We start from the raw sequence: 24,627 nt of genomic DNA, 5'->3' as shown, positions 1-24,627 counted from the left end.
AACATCTTTAATTTCACAGCTGGAGTCACCATTCACAGTAACTCTGGAGCCCAAGAAAATAAATCTGTCACTGTTTCCACTTTTTCCACTTCTATTTGCCATGAAGTGACAAGACTGGATGCCATGATCTTAGTTTTTGGATATTGTTTTAAGCCTGCTTTTTCACTCTCTTCTTTCGCCTTCATCAGAAGGCTCTTTAGTTTCTCTTCACTTTCTGCCATTAGAGTAGTATCATCTGCATACCTGAGGTTGTTGATATTTCTCCCAGCAAATCTTCAGTCCAGCTTGTGATTCATCCAGCCTGGCATTTTGCATGATGTACTCTGCATATAAGTTAAATAAGCAGGGTGACAATATACAGCCTTCATGTACTCCTGTCTCCATTCTGAACCAGTCCATTGTTCCGTGTCCAATTCTAATTGTTGCTGCTCAACCTGCATACAGGTTTTCCAGGAGACAGGCAAGGTGTTCTGGTGTTCTAACACGTCTTTAAGAATTTCCCACAGTTTGTTGTGATCCACAAAGTCAAAGGCTTCAGACATTATATTAAACTCACTCAATTCTATGGTCACCCTATGAGATAGGTACTTTTTTTACCCTTCACTTACAGATAAGGAAATAGGCTCAGAGGGGTTAAGGAATTTTTCCAGCATGGCAGTGATGCAAAGAGGTTTTGAACCCAGGCCTGCGGCATGGGATCTCACCACAGGGCTCATTGAAGCAGCTGTCTGACAGCAACAGAACGAGACAGGGCCACAGGGCCGGCTCTGGAGCCACAGGGCTGGCCCAGCCTCTCCCGGAGCCCACAGCCCCACATTTCAGATCTTACACCGCATGTTCTGTCTACTTTCCAAGGATCCTTCTTATGGAAGAAATGCAGCCAGGTGTGTGTGAAGAGTGAGGAAGTCCTTCACTCAACAGAGAAGTGCCTAGCTGTGTGCTGAGTCAACATACAAAAATACCACGGAGATGCTCGCAGGCCGGAGACACAGGCCTGCCAACAACGCTGGCTGCTCACCCTGCCACTTTCCACAGTCCTGGAGCAGCAGGCACACGCAGGGATCACCAGCGACTATTCTCACGTTTCCCCAGAGTGAGAGCACCGTTTGAACAGGGTGGTGGGAACGTGCAGGAGTTGCCAGGCTGAGGGGAGGAGGACCAGAACAAAGACGAGGAGGCGGGACAGCACGGTTCATCCAGGAAGAGACGACACGTTCAAAGGGCCTGTGGAAGGGGCAGGGTGGGAAGGCCCGGAGACAGAAGGCTGGAACCAAGGCAGGAATGCCAACTCTACCCTGTAGAAAACGGGGCAACCCAAGTTTTTTTGGCAAGGACAGACATGACCAGATAAAAATTCTTTTTCTGTCAGTAACAATGGCCATGGCTATATAACACCGGAGAGATGTTCTGGTTCTCTATTTGCTACACATTTTAAAGTACATGTGCATGAACTAAAAGCCAGGAACTGTAACAACCGCCACCAAGAATTCCATGTCTATGCTTCCTGACTCTGTCCCTCTGCTATATGACAAGTGAGATAAATTTGCCCTTCCAACAGGAGTTAAGCACAGCCATCCCCTCCTGAACTATGAAACTACACAGAGCTCTCATGTCTGTAATTTATGGAGAAAAGAAGGAATTCCCCTGGTACTTGACTGTGCAACTCCAACCACCTCTGCCCTCATTCCCCCAGTGGGATAACAAGAACCTCACCTCTGGGTTGTGTCATCGTTAAAATGAAAGACTGACTCTTATTTATTTTTAAGAATGTTTGAGTCCACACAAAGAGCTTCCTATGTTGAAGGAGCCTCTGGGGAATTCAGGAAGAGTCCCCAGAGAGACCTTCTGAGGCTCAGTGAGACCAGTACATAGTCAAGGGGAGTGGTATGCTTAAGTCTGCAGTTGAGGAGGTCTGGGAGCACCAAGGCCAGCCAAGATGGTAAGGGCACAGCATTCGGAAAGTAGGCCGGAAATCAATGGAGACAGTTGAGCAGAAGGACTAGGAACAGGACTTCTAAGCCAAGCAACCTGGATTCAAATCTCAGTTCGACTACTTACTGTGATGCCTCAGGCAATTTACTTAATTTCTGTGTCTAGTTTCATCATCTATTAAATGAGGATACTAATAACACCCACCACAGATCAGTGTGAGGATCGAACAAGTCACTCAGTGCCTGGCACACGATAAGTAGCAATAGCAGCTTTTGGAGACTGTGTATGATAAACAGTGAAATTTACAGCAAGATTATGGATAGTAAACACCCACATGGGACAACAAAAAGCAATTATAAGTGCTGACGGTGGCTAGGACATTTTCAATAGGAATGCAAATCTATGCAAATAGATGTTGCTACTATCATTATTTAAAATATATAATATTTATTATAATATATAATTATGTATCTTGAATAAAACTTTATTTTTAAATGTTGGGTTGACCACAAAGTTCGGTTGAGTTTTTCCGTAAGATGTAATGGGAAAACCTGAACAAACTTTTGGTTTAATCCTCTATTACATGACACTGTGCTACAGAACACGTAATTATCACCTAATATAGTAATATAATTATTTTATTATGATCGGTTGTAACCTAATTCAAGAAAGAATGTGTCAACAAAAATGAAGGGTCTGAGGAGTGGATCCTCAGTAGCCTGTGCAGTGACTTTTGATCCCCTTCGGGTAAAGTGAAAGAGACATCAATGTGGACTCCAGAGCCAATTTGTTGGGTCAGAGTCTGGGATTTGCCACCCATGAACTGCAGGCTCAGGAAAGTTACTTAGTCCTTAAAACCTTGAGTTTTTCATCTCTGCAAAGGAGATAACAGTATTAAATTCTAGAGTTTGTACCAGCACTGGTGCTGAAATCTATATGCTTTTTTCACAGAAAATCTTCCCAACAGCCATGTGAATCATATTATGATGCCTATTTTACAAGTGAGAAGACCCACAGCTCTGAGATGTTAATGAAATCACTGAAGGACACACAGAAAGTCTGACGCAAGCCAGCACTCTAAGCCAGCCCTCAAGTTCTGCAGACACAAGAAGCATGAGAAGGATGTACCACAGCTCCTCTGCAGGACGAGAGAGGTAACTACTGTGTGCACAGGAATTATCCTTTAAGAAGGGTGTGTGTTTTCCACTGCAGATCCCTACCCTTCAGGCATTTGCTAGGCAGTGAGATTCCCTGTTGTTAAACACCTATTATGCACCAGGCACCTTGCTGAATGTCCCATCATTGACATCTCATCACCATGGCAACGCTCTGAGACAAGGACTGGACGACACTGAGGCTCAGAGAAGTTGAGGTCCTGGCCCATGGTCACTGAGCTTGTCAGTGGCAGCATCCCACCACACGTCTGTGTCTGTCCTACTTTCACCCAGGCTTGGAGACAGGCTCTGAAAACACCCCTTAATGTCCTTCACACGCCCCTTTCCCCCTCACTACCGCCTACTCTGAAAGCACAGAGCTACTTATTCTGTAGCAAGATAATGACCATGGGGGCCGAGCAGGGCCATGGCACAAACTATAATTACTACAGACAACAATTTGCATTGCAAATCTGAAATGTACTCAGGGCATCACTGGAGCCCTGTAAACTGTTTAGCCTCTCCCCAGATTTCTCTGGAAATGAAGACCTACTCAAGAAACTGAGACACGGTGTGGGGTGGGCGTCTGTTGGAAAATATGCCTCTGCCCCCAGCAAAGTGCCACCTGAGGAAAAACCATGCCAATAAGTGGCCAAGGCTGGGCGGGATCTAATCCCCAGAGAGGTCAAACTCCTCTGTCACAGGACAAAGAAAACAACAACCAGGACAGGGGACACACTGCACAAGACCGGCAAATAATTAAAGGCAGGAAACACAGGACATAACACATGGGCCTCAGTGCGAGGCACAGTGGACACCCATCCCTCCGCTATCACAACCTGCTGTCTTGCTGACGAGTCCCTTGTCAGGGTGAGGGGGCCTTCCCAGCACAGGGCCCCCACAAGCTCAGCAGAAGGTTTATTATGTGCCCACTGTGAGAAAAAAATACAACCTCTGTTTTGGAGAAAGAGCTCCCAGAGGACCTCTCCATGAACACAGACTGCTACGATCTGGGTGCCGCCAGGTGGAGGAGGAGGGTGAGGCGGGAGGAGTCAGGGTGGAAGATCCCAGAATTCTCAACCCTGCCTGTGGCTTTTTTTACCCTGATCTGAGCCACAGAGGCATTTGTACTAATAATTATGGCTTCTAGGTAAGTTTCTAGAGTCCTGGGTACTTGCTGACTGGGGTTCACCATAGCTCCACCTTCTTTTACTAGAGAAAGCAGACAGACCACATGTCTATTTCCATCACCCCTGATCCTGAGTGAAGATTTGCACGTGGAACCTTTACTGAGGTGACGTTACAACTCCAAGACTGCCTGAAAAACGAGAGTGTTTCTCACACTTTGATGTGCCTTCATATCTCCTGGGCATCTTGATAAAAATGCAGATGCCGATTCAGGTCTGTGGTGGGGCCTGAGATTCGGCACTGCTCCCGAGCTCTCAGGGGCTGTTCCTGTTACTGCCCCATGGACCACACGCTAAGAACCTTTGCTAGGACACATACACGCTAGAGGCTTAAGCAGATAGAAACAAAAAAAAATCATTATTTCCTATGTTTCCACAGTCACGATGTCAAGTGGTATCATTGGTCTAAGACCAAGAGCGAAGAAGTAAATTCAAGCACTATGCAACTTTAAAGTTCTTATTTCCAAGTTATCTCGGTGGTGGTTAATGGAATGACTGTCCTTGCAGGAAAACCTTGTTGAAGGCTATCAACTAAGGAAAATCCAGCAGATTGTCCCCTGGCCCAAGTTTCTGGAATAGCCCTGGGTTCTCTGAGGTTCGGAGGGCAACACTGTTGAACATTATGCTTTCACTAGCATTCTCATCACTGATGATTCTCTCCTTGTCAGCGGGGTGGCCAGTCCACTGTGTTCTAGACGCTGAGGCACCTGCCCCCTTAGCCCACCAGCATGGCTGGTGGGGACCTCTTGAGAGCTTGAGCACCTGTCTCCTCAGTCACAGGTTACACCATCCCAACCAGACAGGCACCCTAATAAAATCATCCAACTAATTCAACACATGTTTTCTTTTTTTTAATTTTTTTAACTGGCTGGAGCTGGCTGCCCTGTCCCATTATGCAAACAGTAAACAATGAGTTGTTGATAGCATCTCCTTACCGTTGCCAAAATAAACCCTGCCAGGCCAGCAGAAATGAGCCCAGTGACAATAGTTGTATGGGTTTTGTTTACATAAACACAACTAACAACAGGTGAAAATGTTTTTATCTCCTCCTATTACTAAACCAGAGACTTCTGAAATTGAGTTCTTCTGGAAATAAAACCAAATGTCAAATGTGAGAACAGAAGGCAGTTGAGTGGTGAACACCCAGAAAGCCACCTCTGTGTTTCCTACATAAACACACACGTAGACAAAGATTTCTGGACCACTAAATCAACTGACTTATTTGTATTGTCTGTTTCTTGCCTCACGTAAGGATTTTTCTTTCCTATTCTTGTCCCCTGCACTTTTGGGCATTTGCCTTTTGACTTGGGTAGCAGAAGTATTTCTTAATATATTAAATAAGTTTAATATCATTAAATAACACAAAATTACACATAAGAGATATAAGAAGCAACACTAGTCTCTAAATCAAAACCCTAAAATAGGAAAAAAAAAAAATGCCAGTGGACAAGGGAAGAGAAAGGGACATTTTTTAAAGTAGAGAGATGATGTTCAAAGACTAGGTAGGCTCCAGGGAGGGAGCCTGTGATGGACCATGTCAGAATGACTAATAAAACAAGATGGAGAAGCCACTTCCTGAGCAATGGGTTTGGAGAAAATGAAGAGCAAAGTGAGGACAAGCTGTTTAGTTGCACGCACGCAGGGCCTCTGAGTCACTCTGGATAATGAGATGAGTATATTTTTAAAAGAAGGAAAAAAGACACGACATCAAGACTGTTAGAATAGGCAGCAAGAGGCTTTATTATCTATGAAGAATAGCAAATCTTGTTCATTTGTACCAATTCTGTAGGCTTGAAAAGATCATTGCAGTCTCAAACTCTTTCCTTCCTTGAGAGAGAAGCTTTAGAATTTGGCCATGAACTTGGTGATGTCTGGCAAAGATCAGCCCCAAGAAAAACACCTTCAATTTTTACTACACAAATATTACAACAGGAAGCATACTGTGGGACAAGAGGGCTTTTTAAAAAGGCAAGTATCTTTTTGACTCCTAAATTCCTAAGCCAAGTTTGCAATCGATTGTCCTCAGAGTGTCAAAAATAAACTAAACCCATCCCACATTATGTAATTTTCTCTAATTCTCTCTATAATTCTAATATCACTTAGAATAAAGTGATATTTTATAGTATTGTCCCAAGTTATCATCCGAAACCCATTAAAAATAATGTGCCCCAATTGAGGAAGATACAACTGAGTTACCTATTAATTCTTTGGAATATTAACTCTTGGGGATGACTGTTTTAGGACTGTGATTTCTCTCTTGGCTGGGTACATGGTATTCATTCTTATTAAGGTGCTTTCCTCCCCTCTCAAATATTCAAGTAAGATTTATGGATTTTTTTTTTTTTAGTTGTTGTTAGAAAAGGAAGACAAAACTCCTCCAACTTCACCTTTATCAAGTTCTCACATTTAAAACTCCTCCACAAACAGATGCCATTATTTTAAAATTCCATCTTAAGTAACCCTGGGATTTAGGCCAATTCATTGAGTTTCTGACTCAGATTTATTCCTGCTATGGATTTTTATTCTTAAACTTTAAGACCTAAAATTCCACTTAAAAATTATAGTTTGTCTTCTCACCTCAATTTTTCTTCTCTTTAATTATAAAAATTATGTAAGCATCCTGTAGAAACTTGGCAAAGTCAAAATAAAGCAAAGAAAAATATGTCACTTACAACCTCACAGAGAGGAAATCATTATTAATATTTTGGTATATTTTCTTTCAGTCCTCTAAGTGAACTTTTTCATAGCAGATTCATCACTATACATACAATTTTGTTTCCTGCCTTTAAAGGCATAACAATAAACATTTTTCTTGAATTAGCACTCTTCCTCAGCATCCCATTATGGCTGCATAATATGAACTCCTATGGATAAAACAATTTATACCAGCTATTTCACATTATTGGACATTTACATTTTTCCATTTTTTTCTGTCACTATAATGACAACTGCACTAAAACATTTTTGTCCATAAATCTTAATCCACATCTCTGGTAACTTCTTAGGGATAAATTCCTAGAAGTTGGACTATTAGATCGATAGCCATAACCATATTTATGATTCTTGACACAAAAAGCTTTCCAAAAAGATGACGAAGTAACAGTGTCACTAAACATTGGTGACAGCATCCATCCTATGAGCATTAAAGTTATCACTTTTTAAAAGGCTGGTTAATTCTGCAGCCTGAAAATGATACCTTAAAAAATTTCCAATTCTTAGACTGACCTTCTGAGGTCAACGATTTCAAATGTTTCCTCAGTATCAGACTAATCTTTACCCTTCAAAATACAATGTTAATGTTTCTCACATACAAGAATGCAAACAAAACCACAAACATGAAAAGAATGCAGTCATTTGTTGGATGTTTTCATTGGGCAACTAAGGTGCTGTAGTTAAGAAGCCAAGAACAACCAGTACGAAGTACCAGTCTGTGGCTGTACGGAGAGACGCCCAGCACAGAGAGACACGAGCAAAATAAATTCAGAACTGAATCCACTGCCAAACTTCCTAAGATACATAAGATTTGAATTACCATAAGTCACACTTATCAGAAGGAATACATCAGAATGTTCAGGAATACATCCAGATTACATTTAAAATTCACTCAATAGCTTTTCCACAAGAAATTTTCTTTCCTCCCTCCAAACTGGTGCACATTCCCATATACATCAAGTAAGTTGTTTCTTTTTAACTTGATGGCACATATATGCTAGAGCATACGGTCCAGACTTCGTCTCTTATAATCCAAGGCCTGAATTGATCATCCTACAATATGGAAAAATATCAGATAAATGGAAACCTTTTCTACCATGCTGGAAATGGTTTGGAGTATCTTCCCCTCATTCTCTTTTCAGGAGATGTGCCCCACTTTCCCCAATGCTGTCCACAGCTCCTGCTAACTAGGGGTAACAGTAGCCATAGAGAGGGGGCAATAAAGTATTTACTGAGCATCTAGTATGTCAAAGACCCAGTGCTAAACACTTAACATGAATTATTTAATGTAATTCTCATAAGAACCCTGTGAGTTAGATGCATTTTTCATGTGGGGAAATCTTGAGTCCCAGTGGGTTTCCTTACTTGCCCACCCTGGTGAACAGCAGACCCCTTTGACCCTGACTCTCTGGCTGCAGATGACTGGACCAAGGAGGAGGGAAGCCCCTCTAGGAACCAGCCAGAAGGCTGCCCACCACCTGCGAGGCTCAACACAAGAAAGACTATCTGAAGCAACCAGGGTTTTCTTAGGGATCTGGGGACAGGGCAATTGAGACTAGCCTGAGCTTTGAGAAAAAGAGATGCCAAAAGAGCACGTGAGGTTGGATCAGAGTTGGCACTGTGACAAACCCAACAGTAGCTCGTGCAAGGAGAAGACACTGGGAGCAGGACTTACACATCAGAAGATGACAGCCAAGAGAGAAAGAATGAAGCCAACCCACAGGAAGAAATCCGGGGTTTCTGCAGCTATCATTCTCTTGTTAAATGGCACTTGTCTTGTAATGGGAGCAAGCACCTGCTTTCTGACAAGAACTCAGTCATTCCTCATAGGAATGGACTGTCACAGCATCCACCCTGTGCGGCAAGTCAGCACCATTTATTACAAACAACCAATGCCATGTGCCTCTTAATGAGATGCAAGTAGCTGGCATCCCTTAGGATATTTTCCTGCCCAAAAGGGCTTAATCTGAAACAAACCAAGTCTTTTGACATACATTACCAGTGTTATAAGAAATATAAAGGACAGAAGAGCAAGTTAAATGACATCTTAGGTAAGCAATCAGATAAACTAAAATGTGAAATCCATTCTACAAGCAATTAGTCTGGTCTTTTAAAAAAAAAATCAATGTCATAAAAAAAAAAAAGAGGAATGACAGGACTATTCAAGGACTTAAAAGGACTAAAAAACACAGTAACAAAATGAAATCATGGTCCTCAACTGGATTAAAAAAACCCACCAAACAAAAAATCCAACCAAATGCAATGCAAGGCCCTTGAATGTCTTAAGGGAAATCAACTATAAAAGACAGTGGGGAAATAGGAATACAGACTGAATGTCAGGGAATTAACAGTAGCTTTCTTAGGCCTGATAATGCAGGAAAATGTTCATATTCTTAGGACACACGTATTAAAGAATTTAGAAGTGAAGTGCCATGACTGTCATACTTTGAAAAGATTTTGTAAAATTAAGCAGATTGTATAAACAATTAGAGATAGATAAACAGTTAAAGCCAAATGTTAGCAATTGTTGATTCTAGATGGTGGGTGTTAATTGTACTTACTTTTCAACTTCCCATACATTTAAAATTTTTCATAACAAAAAGTTGAAAAAATAGCATACATAGTAAAAATAATCATCTTGGAAACCCCTTAGGAAGACATCAAGTTAAGCCTTACCATCCTTTTCTCAATAGACCACACTTAAGAGTTCCTTAAGGCTTCCCCAGTGGCTCAGCAGTAAAGAATCTGCCTGCAATGCAGGAGCTACAGGAGACACAAGTTCGATCCCTGGGTCAGGAAGATCCCCCCGGAGAAGGGCATGGCAACCCACTCCAGTATTCTTGCCTGGGGAATCCCATGGACAGAGGAGCCTGGTGGGCTACAGTCCACAGGGTCGCAAACAGTCACGTCACAGACATAACTGAAACAACTTTGCAAGCACATATCAAAGGAATGATTTCAGTGAGCCCTAAGAGTTCCTACTTTACTGCTAGAGCAAATATTGTACATACATCTTCAGTTTAGCTCCTGACAAAGCTGTTGCTTGTGTTCAGGGGAAATGCAGCACAATAAATCCCATCAAGGTCTAGAATCACCATCACCCTACTAGGATCAACAGAGGAAAAAGCAGGTTTGCCACCCCATCCAACACTCCTTTTCTATGAGCAGGTTTAGCTGAACCTACATAAATGAAATACACATCTGATACACCTCTATCACAGCTTCCTCAAATCAGAACTATGATTTTAAACAAGTCTTTATCTGTCCATAAAAAAGTAATAGGCCTAAATCCCTGTCTTTTCCCAAATGGATGTAAGGTCAAATCAGCCCTGAGGATATAAAAACACATTATGCATTAGCAGCGTTCAGCTGTATGGTATGTTTTCCCCCTCCCTGAACGTGTCTTAACCAGGAGGTCAGGGCAGGGGTAGGCCATGCTGCTACTGCAGCGTCTAAACCAGCTGGGCCACGTGAAAGTCATGCTCAAAAAGGCTCATTCAGGAGGTGTGTTCACTGAGATTTCCAGTGTCAGATGGCGTTTGCGTAAGGAGAGTTTGAGTAAGGAAGGATAAGGCTGGGAGGCCCAAAAATCAAGTTAAGGAAGAATTATCATCATCAGGCCTAAAGAAGATAGCCCATTTAAAAATGAGCTCTAGGCAATCAAGTTGTAATGAGCATTTGCTTTTAGAGAATATTTATTTTAACTACTAAAGATGTATAAGATTGTAACACTTATTCATCTTCAATAATAGAAATATGTATAAATAAGTGGTCACTAAGTAGAACATGTGTGCGGTAAACAAAGATATGAAATGGTGAAAGGGGCAAAAGATACCAATTATTCATGAGGCACCTGGTTACTGAATGTCTGTTATGCACTAAATATGCATGAGACTTCTGAGGTGCTAACTGCACAGAGGCACTAAATATATATGAGCACTTAATATACATGAGGCCTTAGTCTGACTGCCCATTGGAAACACTCCATCCTGACCCCACATCCCTTCTGCCCAAGAAACACAAATAAAATAGAAATTAGCTGTTCACCTGGCTAATTGGCAAGCTGCTACTGCTGACCAGTTGTTTGTTTCTGAGTTTTTATAATAAAGCAAGTGTGTGTCAGTGGCCCAGGGCACCTTCAGTCTGTAGACCTCCTGCCTGCACTTCAACTCTGGTCCTTGCAACCAGGTCAGAGAGAAAGACCAATGCAGTGGAGAGAAAGGGGACATACCGGCATTGTGATCTCCAGAATACTGGTGGGACCCTTCCTTCCCATCTGCATCCTCTCTGCTGGGAGTTAACTTACTCCATTTCCCCACCTTGCTTCTATGTTTCAACTGCTTTAAACAGACAATGTGATTTGAGCATTTAAAGAATGCCAGGGGCATTCCCTGGTGGCCCATAGGTTGACTCCACGCTTCCAATGCACAGGGCTCAAGTTTGATCCCTAGTCAAGGAACAAAGATCCCACATGCCAAGCTTTGCAGACAAAAACAAAAAAGAAAAGAAGGAGGCACTATTTAGAGTCACAATGAGTTAAACGTCGTCCAATCCATTAAATGCATCACGTTACTTTGAAGAGGAAGATGATGGGAAAAAAGAAAAGTGAGGCTTCAACTCCCGTCCCCAGCTTCTGAAGTGAGCAGGAAACAGAATGTAAAATCTATCGTGGAGGGAAAAAGAAAACGTGAAGGGAAAGGTTCAGATTCAGAAAATCAAATTTCCAAACTGGTGCATCCCCTTAGTTCTCAACATCACCATCCCCTCCCATGCCTTCCGATAGCATGATGGCCTTTCAGAGGTGATGAGATCACTGCCATGATATTGTTTGCATAATAAATGCTAATTTTTATTAGAACAAAAAATAAAAACCTCCACGAAAAGTCATAAACGCAACAAAACACAAAGAAATGCTGAGACTGATTCTTGGGCCACCTTCTATTTAAAACTCCTGACTAGAAGACCTAAATAGACATTTCTCCAAAGAAGACATGTGGATGGCCAAAGAGCACATCGAAAGATGCTCATCACCACTAATTATTAGAGAAGTGCAAGTCAAAACTACAGTGAGGTACCATAGTCAGAACGGCCATCATTAAAAAGTCTACAAATAATAAGCGCTAGAGAGGGTATGAGGAAAATGGAACCCTTCTACACTGTTGGTGGGAATGTAAATTGGTGTAGCCACTAAGGAAAACAGCATGCAGGTTCCTCAAGAAACTAAAAATAGAGTTGCCATATGATTTCCCAATCCCACGCCTGGGCACATACCCGATAAAACTCTAATTTGAAAATATACACTCACCCCTATGTTCACAACAGCACTATTTATGATAGCCAAGACGTGGAAACAATCAAACTGTTCATCAGCAGATGAATGGATAGAGAAGATGTGGTACATATATATAATGGAATCTTACTCAGTCATAAAAGTAACAAAATAATGCCATTTGCACCAACATGGATGGCCCTAGAGATTATCATACTAAGTGAAGTAGGTCAGAAAGAGAAAAACAAATAACATATGATATCACTTATATATGGAATATACAATGCAGCACAACCAAACATAGAGACATTTCTGGCTTACAGACATGGAGAATAGTTTTGTGACTGCCAAAGAATGGGTGATGGGGAAGGAAGCACTGGTACTTTGAGATTAGCAGCTGCAAACTATTATATACAGGGTGGATAAACAACAAAGTCCTACCATACAGTGCAGGGAACTGTAAATCAATATCCTGTGATAAACCACAATGGGAAAGAATATGAAAAAGAATATATATAAATATATATATATATAGCTGAATCACTTTGCTGTGCGGCAGAAATTAACACATTGTAAATCTATAATACTTCAATAACATTTTTAAAAGATAAAATAAAAATAAAACCCCTGACTAAGCTCCAATATTACCCAATGGTAACAATTAATAATGGCCATTTCAGAATGCAATTGTCCAGGATCTGCTATTATTTTAGTTAATCCAGAGGACTACTATGCCTTATGTCTTATGAGCAGTTTATTCTTGCTCCCAGTTCAGATTCTGAGGATTGAAAAAAAATACCAATAAAAGGACTACTTCTAGCCAACACGGAAAAAAAAAAAAAACAACGGGGTTAGAAGTTTTATTTGACAGTCAGACCCTGGGCATCAGGATGGTTACCCTTAACTACGGGATGAGAGATGGGGAAGACTGCTGTAGACAAGAACTGTCTGTATCTGCCCAGTGCCTCTCCCCTTCCTATGGAAACTGCCCCTTCGCTCCCATGTTACTATGGTTACCACAAGAGCCCGCAGAGCAGAAGCCACGCTGTGGACACTGCTGATTGGTTTTGAAGTATCCACCTGACCCAGGCTGAACCAATCAAAATCTTCCCCACCAGTAATTTTGGCTCTGGGAGAGAAAAAACTGTCACCCTGCAGATGGTTGCATTTCCACGGTATGCAGGAAGTCAGTCTGCAGAGAAAATGCAGCAGAGGACCTGGGGACCCTCATGGGCTTCAGGTGCTGCTTCCAGGGGCTTCTGAGATCCTGGGGCATTCCATGGGATATCTGCAGACCTCTGTAATTTTTGAAACTCTCCTTGTTTAAGCTAATTTGAGTCAAATTCTATCACCCACAAAAAAGATCTCCTAATTAATCTAAAAGACCACAGTCAAACACATCTTTTACCTTGTATAATTTTGGGACAAAAAGGGAATAATTGAGTTGGCAGCTGCATAAAATAAAGGCATCTATAAATTCTGTCTCAAAAGTGCAGAACTTGCAAAGCTGGTACACAAGCCACTGTGTCCCCACGGACCTCACATACGACCAAAAAAAGAAACCACTTTTGAGTCTAAAAATGAGCTTCAATGTGCCTGGCATATTTTTGGTGTCAGCACACTGAAGATGACACGGGCTTTTCCTCACAGGTGTCAGCAGCGTTCACAGGGTGGCCTCTCCACTGCCTGAAGGGAAGTGAGACAAGACTAAGCGGAAATGAGAGACAGCTTTTCATTCTGAAGGGGCACCTCACATCAAAAGGCATCTATTATAAACTCAATGGTTTAAAGACCTAAATATAAGACATGACACCATAAAACTAGAAGAGAACACAGGCAAAACATTCTCTGATATAAATCGTAGCAATATTTTCTTAGCTCAGTCTCCCAAGGCAATAGAAATGAAAGCAAAAATAAACAAATGGGACATAGTCAAACTTACAAGGTTTTTCACAGCAAAGGAAACCATCAACAAAATAAAAAGACCACCTATGGAATGGGAGAAAATATTTACAAACAGTGTGAACAATGAGGGCTTAATTTCCAAAATATTCAAGCAGCTCACACAACTCAATATCAAAAAAACAAACAACTCAATAAAAAGTGGGCCAAAGATCTAAATAGACATTTCTCCAAAGAAAACACACAGATGGCCAAAAAGCACGTGAAAAGATGCTCAACATCACTAGTTATCAGAGAAAGGCAACTCAAAACTACGATGAGGTATCACCTTACACTGGTCAGAATGACCACCATCAGTAAGACTACGAACAATAAATGCTGGAGAAAATATGGAGAAAAGGGAACCTTCCATAGTATTGTGGGAATGTAAATTGGTGCACCCACTATGAAAAACAGTATAGAGATATCTTATAAAACAAAAAATAGAGCTACCGCAACTCCACTCCAGAAAAGACAAAAACTCTGGTTTGAAAAGATACATGCACCCCAATGCTCATAGCAGCACTTTTTACAATAGACAAGACATCGAGACAACCCAAGCACACATCAATAGACAACTGGCTTAAGAAGACGTGATGTGTGTGTGTGTGTGTGTGTGTGTGTGTGGTTGTGTGTGTGTAGTTGATTACAATATTGTGTTAGTTTCAGCTGTACAGCAAAGTAATTCAGTTTTACACATAAAACTGAACATACACACACACACACACACACACACACAGGAACACTACTCAGTCATTAAAATGAATAAAATATTGCCATTTGCAGCATTATGAATGGACCTAGAGAATACTGTACTCAGTGAAATAAGTCAGAGAAAGATACATATATGGTACCACTTATGTGTGAAATCTAAAAAATAATACAAATGAATATATATACAAAACAGAAACAGACTCACAGACATAGAGAACAAACTTATGGTTATCAAAGGGGAGAGAGAGGCAGGCGGGGATAAATTAGGAATATGGGATCAACAGATACATACTACATAAAGTAGATAAGCAACAAGGATTTAATGCTAAAAGCAGAGGGAGATATATTCAACACCTTATAATAACCTATAATAGAAAAAAAATCTAAAAATTATATATATATAGATATATATATAAATAACTGAATCACTTTGCTATACACCTGAAACTAACACAATATTGTAATCAACTATACTTTAACACCTGGGGCTTCCCAAGTGGAGTTAGTCGCTCCCATCTCCCAATGCAGGAGACGGAAGAGACACAGGTTGAATCCCTGGGTTGGGAAGATCCCCTGGAGAAGGGCAAGGCAACTCACTCCAGTATTCTTGCCTGGAGAATCCCATGGACAGGGGAGCCTGGCGAGCTACAGTCCATGGGGTCATAAAGAGACAGACACGACTGAAACGACTTGGCACACACATACTTCAGCCAAAAAAAATAAACATAAACAATAAAGTTCAAGGGAGCAGAAGGTAAGTAAAAAGGATCTGAGGTGATGAAAAGTTCACCACAGAATTGTCCCTTGTTTCTAGCACTGTTAAAAAGATGGTCATGCCTAACTTTCTCTGAAATCAAGGCTTGTGTAATCAGTTTTGTTTCAGAAAGGCAATAGGCTCCCATTGCCTGGGGAAAGCCCACCTCAGGCTTATAAGCGGGCTCTGCCACTTACCACGGCTGTGACTGCGGGCAGCGAGCAGATGTGCGCTCAGTTTCCTCCTATTTGAAATGGAACAGATACCATCTACCACACAGCACTCACAGCCTTGCTTGGAGCTGATGTTAAATAAGGTAGGAAAATGTACAAACCGAGGCTGCGAGAGAAGAAAAAGCCATGCCACCTTCTCTTGCAGAAGAGAGGGGAGGCCACAGTAAGCGCTGAAGGGGCGAGGCGCGTTTTGAGTATTAGAGACTCTGTCACTCTAATGAGTTGTGAATTTTGCAGCATTTCAGCCTGATCTTCAAGAAACATTCACCTAGGGTTTGCCAACTTCCTTCCAAACATGGGGCCTGGGGGTGGGTCAGGCAGCCTAGAGCAGCTGTTGTCTGGAGATGTGGCTCTACTCCTAATTCGCTTGGCGTTGAGCCTCACCGGCAGTATTTCCTGTCTGTCTAGAAACTGGACTCTCTTTGGTGATGGTACCAAACTCTTCCTTGGAGTAGGAGGTTATTAGTTAAAATAGCATTAACTGTTCCAGGAATCTACCCAAAAAGTACCAAAGAAGAGAGAAGATGAACAGGTAACTGTAGACACTCGGGGTGTGGGAGAGAAGGCCCAAAGTCCATGCAGGAAGAAGTCAGGGGCAGGCTGGAGGGAAGGAGCTGACAATGGGCCAGCAAGCCTATGTAACAAGCATCCCTTTCAAAGGCCAGTAAGAGCCATTTTCAGTCCCGGCGAGATGAATAAACCTCTACTGGTTTTGAAAGGCCTTCAAATCAATCTTTTTACGAATGTCTCACATGACTGTATTTTCTACCATCAGAACTATAACCATAGATACATGAACCACAGAACTCTGAAAGTGTGGCTAAAAATAAATGAAGACCTTTGCCCTAAAACATATGACATACTTCCCAAACCCTGCACTAAATTTTAGGCATCCAGTGACCCCTCAAATATCTGCACCTCCCACCCCAATAGGAATTCCCAACTCACCTCCAACAGTACCAGGGGCTGCAGGCATGGATGGCCGCATGTTACCCATGCCATGTAACAAAGGGATCATTTGAAAATATGAGTGTTTACTATCTGGTCTAGTGACCTTTTGTTTTCAATCCCTGTTAAGCAGCTCTGTCATATGTCTCCTACTCTGACATTCTGCTATGATAAAATAATTTGTTTACCTACACATCTACTAGATGTTAAGGTACACTAGATGAAGACTGTATCTTATTCAATTTTGTGTCTTTGCTGTTGAATGAATGCTCTTTAACCTTTTATTAACAACAACAACAACCTCTTCCTTGGATCGAATGTCCCTTCCCCACTTTCAATGGCTCCAGGAGAACTGCCAATCATGAAACTCTGTCAACCCAGCTCCTTCAAAGGCGCACATGACCAAGATCTGTCCAATGCTCTTGCCCACAGTCATTGGCCAAGGTATAACTATGTGAGTGGAACGAGGGCAATCAGAGTCCTATGCTGGGATTTCACATCGGGATTCTGGAAGCAAAAACTCCCTTTTGTCTGGAAATGTGTGGCTATTTGTGGTCATCCCCTCCTTCCAAAACAGTTCACGTGCAGTAGAAGACAAGACCAAAACCTCAAAAGTGACAAAGCTGAGAGAGTATACCTGGATACAGCTGTACCTGAAGTCTATCCATCAGTTTCCCTCAGTTACATGAACCAATCAATTTCCCTTTCCACTGGAGCTTGTTATAATTGTGCTTCTATCACTAGCAGCCAGAAGAGTCCTGACTAATACACTAAACCTTATTTTCCTCAACTGAAAATGAAAGACATTAAGGGCTTCCCTGGTGGTTTCAGTGGTAAAGAATCCACCGGCTGATGCAGGACACACAGGACTCACAGTTTCAATCCCCGGGCCAGGAAGGTGCTCTGGAGAAGGAAATGGCAACCTACTCCAGTATTCGTGCCTAGGAAATCCCAAGGACAGAGGAGATTGACAGGCTATAGTCCATGAGGTCGCAAAGAGTTGGACAGGATTTAGCAACTGGGCACACACAGGCACACACACATAATGTTCAAAGTCCTTTCAAAAGCCTCGGAGTTTAGACATTTGTTAACAAATGGTTTAGGCAAGTATAAAAGCCAAGCACTGGAGAAAGAGACAAGACCAGTATGGCCCTGAAATTTGGTTGATATTTCATTAAAATCTCAGATCAAGCACCTAAAACAATGTCTTATACATAGTAGGTCTTGTTAAATATTTTCAAGTTAACTACAGGCAATGCCAAGTGTTGCGGTCCAGAGATTTTCACATTTCTAGGATGAGTTTCCTCCCTGTCTCTGTCTCTGTGACTCTCTGTCTCAGCTTACTGGAGGAGCTGCAGCGAATATTCTCACAATAAAGGGTCAGAATTCTGAACTTTACAATGCCCCAACCATATCCAATTCAAAAGCATCAATTCTTCAGCGTTCAGCTTTCTTTATAGTCCAACTCACACATCCATACATGACTACTGGAAAAACCATAGCTTTGACTAGATGGAACTTTGTTGGTAGAGTAATGTCTCTGCTTTTTAATATGCTATCTAGGTTGGTCATAGTTTTTCTTCCAAGGAGTGTCTTTTAATTTCATGGCTGAAATCACCATCTGCAGGGATTTTGGAACCCCAAAAAATAAAGTCTCTCACTGTTTCCATTGTTCCCCCATCTATTTGGCATGAAGTGATGGGGCCGGATGCCATGGTCTTATTTTCTGAATGCTGAGCTTTAAGCCAACTTTTTCACTCTCCTCTTTCACTTTCACCAAGACGCTCTTTAGTTCTTCTTCACTTTCTGCCATAAGGGTGGTGTCATCTGCGTATCTGAGGTTATTGCTATTTCTCCCGGTAATCTTGATTCCAGTTGTGCTTCATCTAGCCCAGAGTTTCTCATGATGTACTCTGCATATAAGTTAAATAAGCAGGGCGACAATATACAGCCCTGACAGACTCCTTTCCCCATTTGGAAACAGTCTGTTGTTCCATGTCCAGTTCTAACTGTCACTTCTTGACCTGCATACAGATTTCTCAGGAGGCAGGTCAGGCAGTCTGGTATTCCCATCTCTTTAAGAATTTTCCACAGTTTGTGGTGATCCACACAGTCAAAGGCTTTGGCATAGTCAATAAAACAAAAGTAGATGTTTTTCTGGAACTCTATTGTTTTTTATATGATTCAGCAGATGTTGGCAATTTGATCTCTGGTTCCTCTACCTTTTCTAAATCCAACTTGAACATGTGGAACTTCATGGTTCACGTACTGTTGAAGTTGACTTGGAGAATTTTGAGCATTATTCTGCTAGCATGTGAGATAAGAGCAATTGTGCAGTAGTTTGAACATTCTTTGGCACTGCCTTTCTTTGGGATTGGAATGAAAACTGACCTTTTCCAGTCCCGTGGCCACTGCTGAGATTTCCACATTTGCTGGCATATTGAGTGCAGCACTTTCACGGCATTGTCTTTTAGGATTTGAAATAGCTCAACTGGAATTTCATCATCTCCACTAGCTTTGTTCATAAAGATGTTTCCTAAGGACCACTTGACTTCGCATTCCAGGATGTCTGGCTCTAGGTGAGTGACCACACCATCGTGGTTATCTGGGTCATAAAGATCTTTTATGTACAGTTCTTCTGTGTATTCTTGCCACCTCTTCTTAATATCTTCTGCTTCTGTTAGGTCCATACCATTTCTGTCCTTTATTGTGCTCATCTTTGCATGAAATGTTCCTTTAGTATCGCTAATTTTCTTGAAGAGATCTCTAGTCTTTCCTATTCTATTGTTTTTGAAATGTGGTGTTGGAGAAGACTCTTGAGAGTTCCTTGAACTGCAAGAAGATCCAACCAGTCAATCCTAAAGGAAATCAGTCCTGACTATTCATTGGAAGGACTAATATTGAAGCTGAAACTCCAATGCTTTGGCCACCTGATGCGAAGAGTCAACTCATTGGAAGAGACCCTGATGCTGGGAAAGATTGAAAGCAGGAGGAAAAGGGGATGACAGAGGATGAGATGGTTTGATGGCATCATCAACACGATGGACATGAGTTTGAGGAGGCTCTGGGAGTTGGTGATGATCAGGGAAACCTGGCATGCTACAGTCCATGGGGTTGCAGAGAGTCGGACACGACTGAGCAACTGAACTAAACTGAACTGAACCAGATCCAGAGGAGCTGACACAGGGTAAGACACCTCCCAGGGTCCCACCTTCTTATTCTCCCCATCTTACTGTGGTCTCACTTGTGATTTTCCTACCATAACTGTCCCAACCACAACCATCCTCCTGGCTTCTCTCCATGAACATATCTGTAGCGTTCATGTTCTGGTGAGAGTCTGCACAGCACCACCCCTGGCCAGGGAGGGTAGAGAAATCTCAGGGGGCTGTAACACCCAGGGCCTCTGTCTCCTTAGACGAGCACAGGAACCAAAAGATGCAGTCAACAATTAGCAGCAGTAACTCATGAAAGGACTGAACCACTTGGTACATAGAAAAGATGTGTCATCCAGGTGTCACCGAACCTTCCTGAGGCGCTTGGCGGCCAAAAACTCCAGCCAAAAAGAGGAAAACCACAAATACAATTCCTAAGGCCTTAAGAAGTCATGAGATCTGCAGTGGATCTCAAGGGAATGACAAGGTGGTGGTTACCATACACTCACTCAGCAAGATCTTCCTTAAAATTATTGACATTTTGAAACATCTCTCTTTTCCCAAAACATCTGTTTCTTAAGACATGGACCACTCCCTCTCCCCACTTCAAGCCCTGTCCCATGCTCCCCCCTTGGCCCTCATGTGTCTCCATCTCACTTCTCATTTAGAGCCATGAAGTTCTTTCTCCTCTTGCCTTTTCCAATCCATTTCTCACCATCTCTTCCCCTCACCCCTACCCCCAAACCCCACATATGTCCAGGACCCGAGAAAGTAACACAGGCTCCTTCTGTTTTACGAAATGAAAAGGAGTGGAAATGCAAATGCTTCTAATGTTTTTCTCTGCCACGTATATAAAAATGGGAAATTTGCTATCACAGAGGTTCTAAACCCTTTCCTTTCAAATAGAGAAGAAAATGAAGAGTTCATAGAATACAAGTCTTGCTATAGAACAAACAGTCCAGCAGGCCTGAGCATCACATTTCATTATAGAAAATGTATCAATTAGATAATACCCCCCATGTTTTCCTCCTGGCATTCTGGGTGCTTCTCATTCTTCAGTTCCAATTACCGTAACTATGCTTACAGAGCTGGGAGTGACGGTATTCCCACTGGCATGGGTTTTCTTCCACCCCTACCAGGCCATGGAATATTATGCTCCAAGGGACAGAGGGATGACTTTGGTCACAGAGGAATCTGGCAATTGGCCAGGCCCTGAACCATCTCCCTCTGGTGTGGTCTTGAGGTCAGTTTGTCTAAATTTACCAGGAAGCCACAGGGGCCAGAAGAATCAAAGCAAAGACAAGAGACCAAGATAAACACAACTGACCTGACCACCTAAATAGACTCTAGTCATTTCGACACTTTTAACTACTGGGGGAAATCTTATGAGCTGGCTAAGAATTTGAGGGCTGATAGGAAACTGAAGTCAACAAAGCATTAGATTCTGTTATCTATATGGTTTTAATTAGCCAGGGGCCAGTTATCTGCTTGCTCCCCTGCAACAAATTACCAGTGTTAAATGTTACCCCTGCAAGGCTGTGACAGACAGAACGTCCCTTAAACCAAGTATGCGTCTAACAATTCCCTTTTCAGCAGTAAGATCTACAAAACAGACTTGAGCTTAAAAAATTCATGAAACATTTTTCAAGGACAAACAGTTGAAGACGTTTCAGCCAAAGGTAGGGTTATCAAGTTGTCCCAGCTTGCCCGGGACTGAAGTTTCCCAAGGCATGGGGCTTTCAGTACTAAAGCCAGGACAGTCCCAGGCAAATCCTACATGGACCTCAACCCTAGTAGAGGGTTGAATTAGAAGGAAGGGGGTGGTACACTCGAGGGAAGGTAGAGAGGGAGAGAAAATAAACACCTTCAAAACAGTTCAACTTCTCTTTAGTTCAAAATCAACTACAGATGTCAGCCGTGCCAAAGTGTGTACAAACTATTTTTTCAACAAAGAGTTTATGGCCAATGACCTTGGGAGACGCTCCACACAAACTCCATCAGCTCTCCTTCACATGGTCTCCATGCACATCAACACACTGAAGGCTCTGAGAAGTCCTGCAGTGGTGAACATGCTTTAATTTGGTCCTCTCAGGGGGTCCCAAGTCTGTGGGACCACACAAGTCTTTTTTTCACTTAATGTTTATGATCATCCAACTGAACATACTTTGAGAAATGGGGGTCTTGTTCACAAAACCGTAACCAACCGAGGAGGTACGTGACTTACACTCGGTAAAACACACATCCACTTAAGAGGCCAACACATTTCTCTTTGTATTCAGTTAAAAGCATACTGAAAACGTAGCTAAGAGAGAGCCGTGATTTGTATTTTTAAAAAGATATTTGGGGAAAATGACTGGGATGTATGTAGGATATTAAAGATGAACTGAACCAGTAAAAACACTGCTGAAAAGACTAAAGACTTGAACCTGAAACATAATCTGAAGTGAATTTTGTGTCAGATATACGTGAGAGATTTATTTATTCATTCATTCCATTTATTCATTCACATTAATTAAGCATGAATGTTCTAGGCACTGTGCTAGGCCCAGGGACAGTGCAGTAACAAGAGACAGTGATAAGCCTCCAATGCTTGGGGCTTCCAATCTTAAGTGTCACTACCTGTTAACTAACAATCTTTTAACAATGAGAAAAGGAACTACAGAGATCCACAGGAGACGCCTCTAGGTCAGATTTAAGGGGCGGACACGATGCGTTCCCACGGAAGGTGATGTCGAAGCTTAGACCCAGTGGATGACGCGGGTGGGCCAGTCCAGAGTGTGCGGGAGCGTGGTGTCACGCAGCAGGAGACTGTGTTCTGGGCATAAGGTACAGTGCATGCAAAGGCCGTTGGTGATGCAGAGCTCAGGGCATTCTCTACACAGGCAAGAGTCCTGTTCCTGAAGTCAGAGCTAGAATTCATTTGGACACACCGATGGGCCACTTTGACTACTATTATTATCACTACTACATAAAGGAAGAGAATTTTCCATCAAGCAAAGGTTAAATCTGACCCTCCCTACACCTCTAAGGGTCTAGAGCTTTGTGACTGGGAGAATTCTATGATTCCCTTCAGCTTCTAATGTTTAAAGCTTACAGACCTCTCCTTTTGTAAAGCAAAGCTCTCCGCAGTCATAAATCTACACATGAACAGACAGTATATTTCTGATTTCTTTTTCCTTCACTCTGCACCTTTCTTGTTCCCCCAAAACAGCCACAATGGCCACTTCATCAACCTTGACATCTCCTGGCTTCTTCATAAGATGCTTCCCGTAACCCAACACCTACAGGGCAGGCAAACATCACTGGGTACTTACTGAACCACTTGGGGTTTTTAAATTAAACCACAGGTGCTGATGCAAAAATGACTTCCCCAGGTGGTAAAGCACAGAAGTTTGGTGGAGACTTGGCTAGTAAAGTCCACCTCAACTGAGCCCTCTCTGGAGCACCCAGAAAGGACAAGTAACGGGTGGGATTGCTCGGAAAAACACTTACCCCTCTGAAATTCCAGGCTTTAGGAGATGGAAACATGGGAAAGTTGTTCTGCCGCTGTCGTTTAGGCCTGAAAGAGGACAAAAAAAAGAGATGCGCTCATTATTCAGAGGAAATCACCAGTTTCAGATGGCGTTTCACCAGAAGGAGAGATGCTTTGCAGAAACAGTCCAGGCAGGGTGAAGTGGCTGGAGTTTTCTACAGCTCAGCAATTTTGAGCAGCCAAACGCACTCTAGACTTCTTCCCAGGGCCCCGGGAGGAAAGCTCCAAAGTCACTGAGAAAAGTCAATTCCTCACCTTTAAAAACAGGAAAATTTAAAAGAAAATCGAAAGTCTAAACTGGATGCAATTATAGAGCCAGACCAAACTCCGGTCCTTACTTTTCGCAAATGGAAGGCTCCCAAAGGGATGCCATCAGGTGATGTCTGTAGCTTCAGGTGCAGCCAGGAACCCTCCCTCGTTGCTCGCTCGCTGGGGAGTCCCTGCTCCTCCACACAGGCCACACTTGAGCTCCTGGACTTCTAAAGCGACGGTTGACAGGACAACTGTTAAGCAGCCGCTGCCTAACAAGTCAGAACTGGCTTCCTTGCCTATTAACCTCTCCCCACGAATCAATCTCCTTAGATGCAACAGAGGCAGGTTCAAGTCGGGTCCACGCAAGTGGCAGGTAAACGGTACAAAAGAGGAAAGATGTGGGAAGGGGGCTGGGTGTCCGCAGACACACCAGGAATGCCTTACTTCTGACTTGTAAAGTGAATTCAATTTTGTGACTGCAACATATCCCCAGGAACATGTATTATGATGTTTTTATGGAGCGATAGATAAATGACTCCTCCCCCAAATGCTATGTCTGTCTATATGAATAGTCAGATGCCGTCTTTGCTTGAAGTACCACTGAAAAGCACCCCTGAAGGAGGTCCGCCTTGGACCTGCCCTGAGGGTTAGTCGCTGCTGTGCTGAAGGGCGGTGGTGCTGGTTTTTTACATGACACTCACCCCTCTTCTTTGACCTCCCTGCCACAGTGAGCAGGAACGCAAGGTAGGATGCTTGTGGTGACCACTGCACAGGCTCTGCAGAATGTCAGGCCTGATAAAAATCAGAACTGGCTCTACCATACCAGAACACATCCTGTCCACCCCTT

The 24,627-nt window shown here is 42.5% G+C and overlaps 1 protein-coding gene across 3 annotated transcripts in view; it reads right to left on the bottom strand.

The window, feature by feature from the left end:
• The window catches only part of ARHGEF3 (Rho guanine nucleotide exchange factor 3), a 308,227-nt gene that overhangs the window by 179,686 nt on the left and 103,914 nt on the right, over window positions 1-24,627 (bottom strand). For all 3 annotated transcript variants that reach the window (XM_065933449.1, XM_065933447.1, XM_065933448.1), the window contains exon 3: window positions 23,489-23,555. In XM_065933449.1, the coding sequence (XP_065789521.1) occupies window positions 23,489-23,555 (67 nt within the window). The remainder of the gene's footprint in view (window positions 1-23,488; window positions 23,556-24,627) is intronic.

This window comes from Muntiacus reevesi, chromosome 4, assembly GCF_963930625.1.
Source record: "Muntiacus reevesi chromosome 4, mMunRee1.1, whole genome shotgun sequence".
Classification (NCBI taxonomy): Eukaryota; Metazoa; Chordata; class Mammalia; order Artiodactyla; family Cervidae; genus Muntiacus; species Muntiacus reevesi.
This window is presented reverse-complemented; position numbering and strand designations above follow the sequence as displayed.